This window comes from Pteronotus mesoamericanus, unplaced genomic scaffold, assembly GCF_021234165.1.
Source record: "Pteronotus mesoamericanus isolate MK-2021 breed Mesoamerican mustached bat unplaced genomic scaffold, CSHL_Meso_final contig_25, whole genome shotgun sequence".
Classification (NCBI taxonomy): Eukaryota; Metazoa; Chordata; class Mammalia; order Chiroptera; family Mormoopidae; genus Pteronotus; species Pteronotus mesoamericanus.
The window spans coordinates 23,303,684-23,319,101 of record NW_026555105.1 but is presented as its reverse complement, the minus strand read 5'-3'; the positions used below and the strand labels follow the sequence as shown (position 1 = coordinate 23,319,101).

At 43.4% G+C, this 15,418-nt stretch overlaps 1 protein-coding gene and 1 pseudogene across 3 annotated transcripts in view; both read right to left on the bottom strand.

The window, feature by feature from the left end:
• Nucleotides 1–7,911, bottom strand: part of ATRN (attractin) — a 147,125-nt gene extending 139,214 nt beyond the window's left edge. For 2 of the 3 annotated variants that reach the window (XM_054573975.1, XM_054573976.1), the window contains exon 1: nt 7,482–7,911. In XM_054573975.1, the coding sequence (XP_054429950.1) occupies nt 7,482–7,855 (374 nt within the window). In that variant the 5' untranslated portion in view covers nt 7,856–7,911. The remainder of the gene's footprint in view (nt 1–7,481) is intronic. The other variant, XM_054573977.1, reaches the window with a different exon arrangement.
• LOC129070572 (60S ribosomal protein L31-like) lies at nt 2,262–3,113 on the bottom strand (annotated as a pseudogene).
• Nucleotides 7,912–15,418: the final 7,507 nt, after the last annotated feature.

Below are 15,418 nucleotides of genomic sequence, written 5' to 3'. Positions count from 1 at the left end.
CATTACTTGACACATTATTATCCAGACCGTTCCCAATTTTCATCATCAACACTTAGTATTGACCAAATGGCAGGTTCTAAGAATACACAGGCATGTTACTGTTCTTACCTGCCTAGCACTGGCCCACTTTCTGGTAACATACATGTGTTTTCCTTTCTCCTTCTTTGTCCCCCTTTCTCAGTTCCTGCCATCTAATGGAGCTGGACTTCATCCTCCACCCCAAAACAGATACTCAACGCAGGAGGATGTTAAGCCGGTTTGATTTAGCTTCTGGAGGCACCATATGAGGAAATCCTTTCTGAGAGTGAGGCTAGTAAAGAACAGAGCAATACAAAGAGATGGAGGGATTGATACCAACTGGTCCCCTGGATCTAGCCATGCATGAATCCAACAATATACTCTTGACTTTTCTGTCACATAAACCAGTAAATCTCTCCCATTTTTTTCTCTTAGGCTTGTGTGAGTTGGGTGTCTGTTACTAAAAGAATTTTGATAGAAATCATACCCAATACAATTTACAAATAGAGTGACAATTAACAAGCCCTCAAATGTGAAACTGGCTAAACAGAGCTGACGTAAAGGGCAGTAAGAACAGTCTCATCTCCAGGTGGTAGTTGGCAATCCCAGTTAAGCAGCATCGAAGAGATAAGCTAATACTATTGCCCATGTAATTTAAGATTCTGATCATATGCAATCAAAATTGGAACACTGGGACACTTGGTAGAAAAACATCAGGAATTTAAACCATGTTATCAATGCCAAGAGAATAAGGCCCACACTCCTTGGTAAGGAATAAAAAGACTTTCATGATCTGGCCCTACATCCCTCTGTATGTTAGGACTTATTCTATATTGTAAAGGACAGAAAATCCAACACTAACTGGCATAAGAAATGTAGTACCGCCCTGGCTGGTGTGGCTCAGTGGATTGAGCGCCAGCCTGTGAATTAAAAGGTGGCTGGACTGATTCCCAGTCAGGGCACATGCCTGGGTTGTGGGCCAGGTCCCCAGCTGGGGGCATGTGAGAGGCAACCAATAGATGTACCTCTCACAGGTTTCTCTCCCTCTCTTTCTCACTCCCTTCTCCTCTCTCTAAAAGTTAAAAAAAAAAAAAAAAAAGGAATGACATGCAGTACCTCACAAAACTGAAAAGTACAACAGCTTCAGGCAAGGCTTGATCCAGAGATTCAGAAAGTCATCAGGTCTCCAGCTCCATTTCTCTGCCATCCTCCCTCCTCTAGGAGCTGTTGTGACCTCAGGCGGACTTCTATTACAACAGCAATGCTACTAATTCTAACAGTTTGAGGTCTTATATTCTCACTACACAAAAGGCAGATGACAAAGCATCTGCTTCATAAATGCCCACAGAGGACAGAGGCCTCCAGCAAGTTCTGAGATTCACTTTGATTGAGCAGCTTAGGTTATTCTCCCTTAGAGCCCTGAGAGAGAGTGTGGTCCCTCCAATACCTTCATTTCAGAATTCTGACCTCCAGAACTGTGCAAGACTAAATTTCTATTGTTTGAAGCCCTCCAGTTTGTGGCACTTTGTCGCAACAAATATAGGAAACTAATACACTAAGTGAGTATGACAGTTTATGATTCTGACTTTGCAGAAGCTCTTTGCTCCTTCTGGAAAGCCCTTCTCCCCCACCATTCATGATTCACTATTCACACTAAACTCAGATCTGTCAAAATGCTCTCTTCTCTGTGATGCCTTCCACCAGAACCCTCAAAAGGTTAGTCTCTCCACCACATATTAATCCAGCACCACATATTGCCTGTATTTTTATTATTAAATTCTAATTGCCTGTGCATATAGCTATATTTTCAGAACTATGAGCTCTCCAATGGGGACTCAGGGCCTGATTCTTACCCACCTTCATATCCTCAAGGTATGCATTGTACCTAATACACAATATTCATTAAGAAGCTACCTGTGAGTTGAGTGGGTTGATAACTCATGTCAAAAGAAAGCAACAGGTATGACTTTGGAGAATTTGCTACTATAGATTATTGAGGACTGAAGATGGGGTAGAATTGAAGGGGTAGAATCTAGGTAAGTAGAGAAGAATGTGGAGGCACGGAGGATGAAGGGTGCTAAATTTAGCAAATATGCAGAAAAACTATAAGGTGGAAGGATTCGGTTAGGAAAAAAGAACGTGCATAAGGCAGTGGGAGCCTTCTGCTGACAGTCATTTTACAGGTAGTACCAGGAGGGGGGAAAAAGTGTATGAGCAAGATAGTGACACATACTTTCAGGGGATTATGTGACAAAATGTAGAATGGACTCTGGAGGTAAAAGGTACCAGTCAGGATGCAACAAAGGCAGGCTGGCAATGAGGTAAAGGACCATGTACACTAGAATGGCTGCAGGAGAAATGGAAAGGAGCAAATTTCTACGACTTTAGAGAAGAGAAACTAAACAGAAAGGGCAATGGGCTACTCCTAAATTTTGACCTTTGCTTATCTAAAGTCAGATGTGCCACTGAAATAAGGAAGTATAAAGGAAAAGACTATTTTTTTTAGACATGGCTCATTCAGACGTGACAGTAAAACATCCCAGTAAAGAAGCCCAGCAAAGAGTAGAAAATAAAACAATGAAGTTTGGAAGAAACAGAAGGACAAAAGACATATGGCAGTCATATAGGCAGAAATCACTTTTGTTTTTGGCAGTCTTATAACTGTATTTGACAATCAGCAGTTCGTTTTCAACCACGTTAACTATCTGTAGATTTTCGAAAGTGGCAGCAGGTACACAGGTAATCAACATATAGAGCTTGTTTGGTGAATGAATCTTCATCCTCATTACATTTTCTAGACAACCACACCCAGATACGGTATGAAACTTCCTTATTCCTGTGGCCCAAACAGCTTAGTTGAGCCTGGTGTCAATGTGTACATCTAAAGTTCCCATCTCCTTCATGGCAAATTTCCAGATCTCTTTAAGTGCCAGAAAAGCATGCTTCTTGAAACCCACTCCATGGATGCCCTTGTTGATAGTGTATTCTCTGGTCACTACCTTGTTAATGGCAGAAAGACTCTTCTTCTCAGCACCCTTCTTTGCAAGAGCCATTCTGCTGGGCTGAGTTAAAAATGAAGCTCAAAGTGTTCCTCAGAGGATTTAGGTTAGGTCCTCCAAAAAATATTCATAAAGGGTAAAGAGACCGAAACAAAATGAGAGGCCAAATGGCACAATGGAAAGCATGGATTTGGGAATTAGACAAGGCCTGAGTTCACACTACAGTCGTTCACAAGTTGTGTGACCTTGGGCGAGTAATTCGGTATCTCCCAAGTCCAGTTTACCCATTTATGAAACAGGAATACCTTCACTCTAAGGATTAAAAGGGGTAATTCCTAAAAGGTATTTGACACACCACCTGGGAAAATTGGAATAAATGGTAGAAAATCGGTAGCAGCTGTTGCTCTAACTACTACTATTGGTACTGCATATGCTGGGCACAAAACAGGTGCTTAATAAATGCTTACTTATTTTTTTCATCTATAGAAGGTAACTCAACATCATGGGTAATAATGAAGCCCCAATTCAGCGGGTTATTCTATTCTATTCTCCCAAAAGTTCTGTATAGCAGAAACTTAAAAGAATTAAACGCATATTAATTTCATAAATGGCTTAATATCTTTATTCTCTAACTTAATGGGATATATTTATCCTCCAAGAAAAATTTCAATGGTGATGTCACAAGTAGGAAAAAAGATCACTGAATTATGAAGGTTCACATAAAAACAAATGAAAGTGTTAGTGCTTTAGAAATCACTCACCAAAGATTCCATTGTTATTTTTATTACAATGGCACCATTAACTTTATCCTCTGCAATTAATCATTTTTGTATTATCTTTCACTTGGAAAAAAAATTAAGTGATTTTCTAACTACAACCACACAAAAATCCAAATTTTATATAACACCCTCAGAGCTGTCCTGAAAACTAAATGGCACAATGTATACGAAAATTCCTGGCCAGGTCCCTAGCACGTACTACGCACTCACTGAAATCTAATTCTCTTGTTATCTTACATTCCTTTTAATTAATGAAAGAGACCTTATAAAAGCAAATATAACACAGGATTTACGGAACTAAAATGCTTTAAAAAATACACTGACTTGATGCCAATCCACATCACAAAGGTGTTCGTTTTAATGTATCTTAGTTTAATAACAAGGAGTTTGTATGATACATACTACTATAATCAAAATCAGCATTTCACTCTTCCCCTTAAAAACAATGTTCAACTAAAATTTATTATTATTATTTTTTAATCCTCAACCAAGGACATTTTTTCATTGCTTTTAGAGAGAGAAGGTGGGGGGAGAGGGGGAAAGATGGGGAGGGAGGAGAGAGAGAGAGGGAGAAATACATCATTGCAAGAGAGTAGCATCAATTGGTTGCCTCTGTACACACCTGAACCAGGAACTGTATATATACAAACTGGGGATCTGACGGGCAACCCAGATTATATGCCATGACCAGGGACTGAACCCGCAACCTTCCTGTTGTGGGACAACGCTTCAATCAACTAAGCCACACCAGCCAGGGCTAAAATTTTAATTAAAGTTTTTTTAAAAGGTCAGAAACATAAGTTCCTCTTACTTTCATTTTTTTAAAATACAAATTCCAGAAGCCCACAAAATATAATGGAATTATCAGGAGCAGGGTCAAAGGAATGGACATGGACACCAACTCAAACTAGATTAAATAGTATCCTCAAACACCAGGGGAGCTCCTTCATTCAAGTGCGACACCATCTGAGACAACCAGTGTCAGGACTGCCTGTTCCCATAACGAGTGATTCTTCTCCAATACTTTGAACCATCTGCATGAACACTCAGACCTACTCCCTCTCCCTGGCCATCTCCTTCATATACAGATAACACCAGTGCTTACATCTGTCCTGCCAGGTGGATACCCTGAAGGCACCCCAATCTCAGTGTATGCAAAATTAAACATCTCAGGTCCGTTCCTTCTGTGTCCCTGTGTGTCTTAATGATATCACCGTCTTCTCAGTGGCCTAAGATAGAATCTAGTTTTCTTTTTTCCTCACCATTGCCCTCTCTCTTCCCAAAAGCAAACCAGTTTCAAAAAAGAGATGTGTCGCTTATCTCTACAATACCACTTAGGGCCTATCCCATATCCTATCTCAAGTCTCATTACTGCTGTGCTGACCCACACCAACAGTTCCAACCTAGCTGTCCACCATTTCTCATCGCTTAAGTGAATCCACCTACTCTGAACATTCCAGACAGACTGATCTTGCTATGCATGTCCCTTTCCAATCTGTGGTCCCCCACTGTCTTCCATGGCATGCCAGATTTTCAGAAGTTGAAGAACTTTCCTCTGACCCAACCATCCATTCACTTGATCTTGGAAACTCCTCAAATTCAAAATGCTCTGACCTAAACTTCAAGGCCATTCCTGCTCTGGCCCCAATCTAAAAAGCCTGTAATGCTGTACAAACAAGAGGAACTATGCTATCCCACTGCTCGCAGGTTAAAAGTCAAAAATTTCAACCCATCCAACTGAGGTCAACATGGCTTGGCCTCTGCCTATGTCTCTGGTCTTGCCATGCTCCCTTTTGATCTCCCTGCCTCAGCCACCTGGCTTTCTAGACCCAGTTTGCTATAATTCCTCTCATCCCCAAGCCTCTGTATATGCTGGCCCCTTAGCATCTCACCCCTCAGATCTCAACTCAAAAGTCACTTATTCAGCCACTAACCTTACCATTGCAAACTAAGTCAAGTCCTCTGTTTGTCCCCTTCTCTTCACTTCCATGTCCTTAAGCAAAATCATACGAAATTGATTACTGGATGTCTTACTCCCAAGCTAGAATGTAAGCTCCACAAAAGCAGGACAGTGTCTGTCTTGTATCTCACAACCTAACCCAGAAGAGCCCCCAACAAATGTGTAGTTTATATTAATTCATAAGTCAGAACACCGAAGTTACAAGGACAGTCCCACAACACATTGGTTGTGAAATCACTTGGTTTCTTCCTAAAAATAAAGAGCTCATCTCTTCAGTGTTCTCTGAGTTCCCCTGAAGATCTGACAATACCTGTGTCTACAATTCTACCGTTCCAAACTTCTCTGTCACAACTCTCTTCTACATACCCTCGCACCAGCGAAGTACTTTACTTTCTGGTCCCCACAATTTTGTTTGCATCCTTCTTTCCACCTGGAATTTTTTTTCCCAGATGCACACTTCCAAATCCTACTTAGTCTCAGATGCTCAAATCCAATGTCACCTCCTCCTCAAAGTTTTCCTTGCATTCTCCAGCTAGTCACAACCTCTCCACCCCTAAATTCCCACAGGTTCTCCAATGCCTCATTCAGGTCTCAGCTCATATGTCGCTTTAAATGAGAGGCTTCTCCTAAAGTAACCCACCAGTTATCATTCTCTATCAGACCATCCTATTTTCTTTTCTTAAAAGCATTTACCATTATCTGAAATTATCTTGTTCATTTCTTTCAGTTATATTTTTACGTGTTAATTCCCTGTCTCAGGACTAGAACGTAAGATCCATGAAAGCAGGGACCCTATGTCTTTTGTTCACATTTCCTCACTCCTCTACATCTGAGATCAAAAGTATTCTGTAAATATCTGCCAGAGGCAGATAACAAAGGGTATTTGTGTACATACGTTTCTCTTGCTATATTCCAAATTCTTTATGGACTGGGCCAAAGTCTAGTTAGTCTATTTGTGCACATAATCTGGAAATCCTTGCACAACTAAAGTAAATAATAGATAACTACTAATTAATTAATGAGTGATTTCTCCAAGAGGTACTGACCTGAACCAGGCCAACTGAGAACCTGGTATTTCCCAGAAATCAGGGCAAACAGGAACCTCTTTCTATGCCCTCTCCAAGACAGACTTGTTCCAATCTGTGGCCTCCAGTGAGCTTCAAAGGGCTAGTTTCCTCACTTTCCTTTAGCCAACAATCATTGATTCTTCTATCTCTAATATCTCACTACCTTACTCTTTCCTTTCTATCTCCAGCCAACAAATCACTGCCAACGCTTTTTTTTTTTCCAGACTACCCCACATACCCAATCCGTCGGGGAACTCATGAGGCCCTGGGGAACAAGGGAATGTTAAAGACGAAGTGTTTAAATAAGACTGGCTCTTTTTCACCTTTCCTTTCATAGCTCATCTATCCAGAAGAGGCCCAGTTTCAGAGACTGGCTTTGATACACTTTGGGACCCTAAGCTTTCTTCCCATGTAGCGCGCCGCACCTAAACCCCTTTGGGGTACCCTAAAGCCCTTGCCTCGAACCTTTCATCTCCCAGTACAGGAAGACCCCAGGCCACAGACGATGATCTCCCGTAAGCAAACGGTCCGCAAACACCGTGGGGTCCCCACCTCCCCACTTTCTATCTCGCATTCGCCTCTGGCCAGAGGCTGTCTCGAGCGCCCCTTACCCCAACCTCTGGCTGGGCCCGACCCTCCAACACCACCTTGCACTCACCTGAAGCGGCCCCCGCAATGCTGGCACTGCTCGCCCACCCAGCCGGCGGGGCAGATGCACTGGCCGGTGCCAGGGTTGCAGCGGCCGCCGTTGACACAGGGCCGGTCACATTCCTTGGCCTCGGCTGCGGATGAACCCAATACCACCGCCGCTGCCGCCGCGGCCTCGGCAGCCCAGGGAAGCAGCAGCAGAAGAGGGAGCAGCAGCAGCAGAAGCTGTGGGAGGCGCAGCCCGGCCCCCAGTCCCGGCCTCCCAGCCCCAGGGACGTCCCAGTCCCGGAGCGGTTCGCTGTGCCTGCCCGAGGGCACTGTCGTCGCTGCCGTCCTCCTCCTCAGCCTCCCCTCAGTCGCCGCCGCCGCCGCCGCCGCCACCATCTTCCCGGGGCTGAGACCAAGCCCCACGAGCACACACACACACAGCTCACGGCCGGCTCCTCTTCGCCCGGCCGTGCGGGGCGGGGCCGTGCGGACGGTGGCTCAGGCGGTCAATCCTGAGGGAGGAGCCAGGGTAGCGCGGTGGGCGGGGCCGACGCGTGCAAACGTGCGTGAATGAGGTGGGCGGGCCGCTGGCTTGCGGCACTGGTGATCCTGAAGCCGAGCTTCTGATGATGAGTCTGGGTTTCCTCGAGACCGCCCCCCCTCACACGCCCCAATACTGGTTCCTGGTACCGAGGCACCATAGCGGGCTAGTTTTTGCGCTTCTCCCAGCAAGGCGGTGACGGGGTAGCAGTCCTGAAGCACGCTCTTCCCGTTGGCTGCCTGGGGCCGGCAGCTGTGCTAGTGAAGCCGGCCGTGTTGAGTGCTACCCTCCCGGGGATCTCGGCGCCTGCCTTCGCTCTGCCCCAAATTTATCGGCCGGGTAAAAAGGGCCTAGGAGGCTGCGCTGTGGTGTGGTGCTCCGTGCTGCATTTCAGCTTCCGCTTTCTCCTCCGTAAAATAGGGATAAGGAGATAACATGAATGTTAAGAACCTAGCGCATAGACTGTGCTCAGTAAATGTTTAATAGACTGTGAATACACACACAGCCCTGCCTCCCTTGATTCAGGCTCATTCCGTAGCAGATCAGACTCCCAGACACCCACCTTTAATTCAGTGAAGGAGGTTTGGGGTTATCTTGATCCCTCCTCCTCCCCCTCCAACCATCTCTGAAGATGGGGGCAGCATAAAATTTGGGATTAGCTAACCCTCAACCCGCCTAAATCTGCCTGGAGAGGCTTTCTTGTCAGGCAGTTTATTATTTTGGTGATCCCCAATAAAACATGCTTCCTGGAGGTATAACCTTGTGTGGTCCTTGACCTGGGATCTGGACTGGACCTATGTCTTGACTTAACAAACATAAGAAGGTGGTAGGAATGACTGTGCCAGTTCCAGACCTGAGTTTTAAGAGCATCTGGCAATCTTGATTTTGAGCTGTTGATAATAATCCTGAGCTGATCTGCCTCTTCTGCCAGGTTGTAGAAAGACCACATGCAGAGATGACATTGAGGAAAAGTAGGGACCCAGTTATCATCAAGAACTGAAGCCCCAGACACAGGAACCTGGTGGACCCATCCCAGCTGAGGGATCAATCATTGTGGGAAGAAGCCAACTAAGTTGTTCCAGCCAGCTGGGCTGTTCCTCATAACCTAGAACAGAGACAAGTCTTTCCTCCTGTGCATTACACCAAATCCTGAGAAATGATAAAGTGGTGGCTGTTTCAGGACTCTAAGTTTTAGAGAGGTTTGTTACTCAGCAATAGATAACCAGAGCACTGTCTGACATAAGCCTTGTGGTGTGAGAAATATTCTTGGAACTTCCAGTCAAGATGGTGGCATAAGCAGACATGGCTCGCCTTTTCGCACAACATCAAAATTGCAACTAAAATATAGAATAACCCTCCATCAGAACCAACAGAAATCAAGTTGAATAGAAGTCTGACAACTATGGAATTAAAGAAACCACATACATTCAGACTGGTAGGAGAGGTGCAGATGCAGAATAAGCTGGTCCCTCGCCTACATGTGGTGGATAAAAATTCGGAAGGAATATTTCGGGAGTGAGGAGTCCTAGTCCCATCTCAGGGTTCCAGTGCTAGGAAGATAAATCCCCACAACTTCTGGCTGCAAACACCAGCAGGATTGAGTCTGTGGAAGAAAGTGCTTGGACCCTCAAGCAGCTCCTCTTAAAGAGCCCACACATGGACTCACCTACTCAGACTCATGTCTTCTAAGCTCCAGCACCAGGGTAGCAGCTTGAAAGACACTAATGGCATACAGGGAGAAACTGAAGTGTCTGGCATCAGGGTGAACAGAGGCCATTGTCCCCTTTCTAAACCCTTCCCCGCAGAGCTGGCAAGTGGGTGCCATATTTCAGACTCCATTTTGAGCTGCCTTGGAGATCCCCAGAGAATCCACCCCACCCAATTTGCAGGTGCACTCAAGCTGCTTTTCCATATGAATGGCTGGTCTTTGATCCTGCTTCACAACTTCCTAAATCCTCTCAAAAAAAGCAACAGCTGGCCACAGTAGGCCCCAGGCCCAGCACTACTTGCAGCCAGCCTACGGTCACAGCTTGGCTTTGCCTGGGAATCTCCAAGCCCAGCATAAGTAGCAGCCATCTCAGAATGCTTTATAGCTCAGGCAGGGTGGCCCCAGACAAAACAGAGGTGGAGGCTGACCTTGGCCTGCACCACCCAGGAAACCCCAGGGCCAATGCACCCAGTGGACAGCTACAGACCACAATGGAATACCCCCTCCCTGCCCCTGAAGAGCAGATCCTCCATGGAGGGTGGAGGGTGGTGGTAAATGGTCCCAGCCAGTCCTTGCAGCTGGCTTGCCTGGGTAAATCCCTCCCATTGATCTGCCAACCAAGACTCAACTACAAGAGGAGGTGTACTCAGCCCACATAGAAGGTACACCTTGAGTACTCAGCTTGGGTGATAGGAGAGGATGTGCCACCAAACCCTATAGGACATCTAGTACATTAGGCCACGCTACCAAAACATGGAGTCAAAGCAGCTCTACCTAATAGATAGAAACAAACAGGGAGGCTGCCAAAACAAGGAGACAAAGAAACATGGTCCAAATGAAAGATCAGATCAAAACTCCAGAAAGAGAGCAAAACAAAATGGAGATAAGCAATCTATCAGATGCAGTGTTCAAAACATTGTTTATAAGGATGCTCACTGAACTTAGTGAGGACCTCAACAGCATAAAAAAGACCTAATCAGAAACAAAAGATACACTAATTGAAATAAAGAACAATTTACAGGGAAACAACAGTAGAGTGGATGAAGTTGAGAATCAAATCAATGATATAGGACATAAGGAAGCAAAAAACAACCAATCAGAACAACAAGAAGAAAAAAGAATCCAAAAAATGAGGATCGTATAAGCAGCCTCTGGGACAACTTCAAGAGGTCCAACAGTCACATCATGGGTATGCCAGAAAAAGAGAAAGAGCAAGAAATTGGAAATCTATTTGAAAAAATAATGAAAGAAAACTTCCTTAATTTGGTGAAGGAAATACACATGCAAGTTCAGGAATCACAGAGAGTCTCAAACAAGATGGATACAAAGAGGCCCACTCCAAGACACGTCATAATTAAAAGGCCAAAGTTTAAAGATAAAGAGAGAATCTTAAAAGCAGCAAGAGAAAAGCAGTTAGTTACCTAAAGGGGAGTTCCCATAAGACTGCCATCTGATTTCTCAAAAGAAACTTTGCAGGCCAGAGGGATTGGCAAGAAATATCAAAAATCATGCAAAGCAGGAAACTATAGCCAAGATTTTTTTTTGGCTATAAAAAAAACTCTACCCAGCAAATATATCATTTAGAATAGAAGGTCAGATAAAGAGCTTGCCAGACAAGAAAAAAACTAAAGGAATTCATCATCACCAAACTATTATTATAGGAGATGTTAAAGGGACTTATTTAAGAAAAAGAAGATCAAAACTATGAACAATAAAATGGCAATAAATACAAATCTTTCAACAACTGAATCTAAAAAAACAAACTAAGGAAACAAGAAGAATAGAGACAGAATAACGGCTACAGAGAGCCTTTTCATGGTTGCCAGGTGGGAGGGGGTTGTGGGGGAATGGGTGAAGAGATGAGGGTTAAGAAGAACCAATAGATAGTTACAGAATATCCATGGGGATGTAAAGTACAGTATAAGAAATGGAGTAGCCAAAGAACTTCCACACATGACCCATGGACATGAACAATGGTGGGGGGATTGCCTGAGGGAGTGGGGGGTGCTGGGTAGAGGGTGGCAAAGGGGGAAAAATCAGGACAACTGTAATAGCATAATCAATAAAATATAATAAAAACAAAAAATAAATATTCTATGGCAGCTATCTCAGAGTCCCAGCATCGTATAGTCCTCTGGAAACAAAGAAAGCCCCTCATATACCTGAGGAGCCTCTCAGCTTTACTTAGAGCACAGAATTCTAAGATTCTAAGATAACCCTTACACTCACACCCAAGCCTAACCTTCCTCACACTGCATCTCCTTTTAGCATGGTAAAGTGAACTGCACAACAGCTTTCCACCCATACATCCCTCCTATTTCTACCTGAAACCTATTGTTTGACCTAGGCTCTTTCACTGGCATTCTGGTTTGCAAGTTATTTTTGGTTCAGTGTCCTACATGGGGATGTATAGGATCAGGTAGGGAAATAGAAGATCTGGCCCTACCCTCTTCCTCCTGAGTGTCTTGGAACACTTGCTCCAGGGAAATCCAGCTTCCAGAAAAGAAGTCCAGCTACTTGCTCTGATACCACCATACTGTGAGGAAGCCAACCCCCAGCTATTCAGCCATCTAACCATTTGAGACTTCCCCGGTGAGGCCCCAGATAATTGTGAAGCAGAGGGGTGTCTTCTCTGCTGAACCCACCCCAAATGGCAGATAGGAGCAAAATAAATAAGTATACTCATTTCAGCCCCTAAATTTTAGGACAGTTTGAGACGGCAATAGATTACCAGAATACTCTGTAATTTGCTTCTTCCAAGGACAAGAATAAGTCTTGTGAGGTAAACTTAGATTAGGAATGGCTGTATAATTATGTATACATATTTAATGTACAATTAATCATCTATGTATAACACACAGTGATCTCATTGGCCATTTGCTCCTCATGGAAGAAGTCGCTGTAGCTCCAGAAGCATTTCTTTTGGACTCTTCATATTTTATCAAAAAGATTTTGTGGCTCTTCTACCTGAAATCCCACACCATCATCTTCTCTACTAGGCCTTATCAAGGTGGTCACTTCCAGGTTCCAGAAATTTTAATGCCAGTGGCAAAAAATTCCTAGCCTTTGATCTGGAACTGCTCAAAGTCCAGATTCTAAATAAGAGTCCTCACCAACTGCATGACCAAGAAGGTTGGCATACACTATGATGATTGGAAAGTATCTCTGCCAGTGTGTGTGTGTGTGTGTGTGTGTGTGTGTGTTAACCCAAGAAAAACATTCTCTCTGTTCATGAGGCTCTTTTGCTCTGATTTCATGTCATCATTTTTTATATCTTTGTTTGAATTGTTTCCAAGTCATAGACATGGATGGATTTTACAATCCATGGCTTTTATTCCTGTGCTGCCTTAGGTCAGTTTCCCTAGAAGCAGAGCTTGAAACAGGATTTGAGTGCATAATTTATTGGGAGAGTGCTCTCGAGAGACAGGCAATGAAGAAAGCAGAACCGGGCAGGAAATGAAGCTGAGCAAGGATGTTGCCTTATCTGGAGTTGAGCTTCAGCCTGATCCTATAGAGAGCCCTGGATCACGAATTATACCATAAAGTTGATCCCCTTTGAGGCAAAAGAACCAGAATTTTGTACACATATCTTATTTAGTAGGCAACACTCACAGCGGTAAGAAGGATTCAGTAAAGGAAATTTGGGAGGGGAACTAGTAGTCTACTATAAAGTGAATATTTATTGAGCATTAGATAGCAAAGATAAATGCTGCGTTGGTAAAACATATCTGATCAGCTGCCTGATCTTCCCAAAGCATCAACAGATCATATACTTTTAGTCTTTGTGGAATGAAGCAATTTCCTGATTGTAGATGTCAGGATCTCACCTAACAGGTAAGGCGCTATCTTGCCTGTAAAAATTGCTGATCCTGAAAGTTTGAAACAAACACAACTGGGAGGATTCTAAGTAGAAATGAAGCTATATTACGTAGCAGCTCTCATGTGAGGGATAGGTCAATTTATAAACATAAGATCCCAATAGTCCTTGGCAGGTCCTACAGGAAAGTGTTCAGGGATCCTTGATCTGGGAGCATATGGTTAGTCTCCTAATTTGTTAGCAGAGCTCCTGGTGACCTCCATAGACAAGTCCCACAAAAACAGGAAGTGGCCTTCATATCAGCTCCTGCGGCAATAACTTAGGAAGAGATCACCAGTTTAAAGACTGAGCCCTGACCAGTGTGGCTCAGCTGGTTGGGTGTCATCCCACAAAGTGAAAGGTTGCAATCGATCGATGTTTCTCTCTCACATCGATGTTTCTCTCCCTCTCTTTCTCCCTTCCTTCTCCTCTCTCTAAAAATAAATAATAAAATCACTTAAAAATAAATATAGACAGAGCCCTTGAAATTTCTATTGGATGAGTTAGATGCACGCCCCTTCCCCCAAATATCTACAATAGAAAACTAAATTTTTTTTTCTGTACATAGAAAAGACATTATGAAAACAGTAATAGCATTAAAGGCAACTGGATTTGCTAAAGACAGCCATGAAGGACTTTAAATTAGAGGTTCCCAAACAAAAGGCCATCCTTTCTGATAACAAATTTCTCAGAAATGTAGATAATAACCTGCATTACTTTCCCTGTGACTGCTGTAACAAATTACCACAAACGCAGTGGCATAAAACAGCAGAAATTTATTCTCTCACAGTTCTGGAAGCCAGAAGTCCCAAATCAGGGTGTCAACAGGGCTGCATTCCCTCTGGAGACTCCATGGGAGAATCTTCCTTGCCTGTTTCAGCTTCTCATGGCTATTGGCATTCCTTGGCCTCCCAGACTTGTGGCCACATCCCTCCAATCTCTACCTTTGTTATCATGTTGCCTTCTCTCTGTGTTGTCTTCTCTGTGTGCCTCTGTGTGTGTCATTTCCAAATATGGTAACATTCACAGGTTCTGGGAATTAGGATGTGGATATATTTTTTGACGAGCCACTACCCAAGAAGTCTACTCATTCAATTCATTAATTTATGCAACAAATATTTATTGAGTGACTACTGTATACCAGAGACTTATGAAGGCTCTGGGGAAGCAGCAGTAAAAATAAATATGAAAACCCCACTGTTACATCTATTAGAATGGCTAGTATTAAATACAAACAAACAAAATAGAAAAGAACACATGGCAAGAATATGGAGAAACTGGAACCATTGTACACTGCTGGTAGAATATAAAATGGTACAGCCATTATGGAAAACAGTTTGGCAGCTCCTCAAAACATTAATTATAGAATTACCATATGGTCCAGCAATACCACTTGCAGGTATATATATCCAAAATAATTGAAAGCAGGATCTGGAAGAGATATTTGTATATCCACTTTCACTGCAATATTATACACAATAATGGAAGTAACCCAGTTGTCTATTGACGGATGAATGTATAAACAAAATGTGGTATATATTCAGACCTAAAACGGAAAGAAATTCTGACACATGCTGCAGCATAGGTGAACCTTGAGGACATTATGCTAAGTGAGAGGAGTTAGTCACAAAAAGATAAATAATGTATGATTTTACTTATATGAGGTACCTAGAGTAGTCAAGTTCACAGAAAGTAGAATGGTGGTTGCCCGGAACTGGGGGGTGGGGGGCAGGGGGAGAAAATGAGCAGTGGTTGCTTAATGGGAATAGAGGTTCAGTTTTGCAAGATGAAAAGTTCTGGAGAGCAATTGCACAATGATATGAATATACTTAAGACAACTGAACTGTATACTTT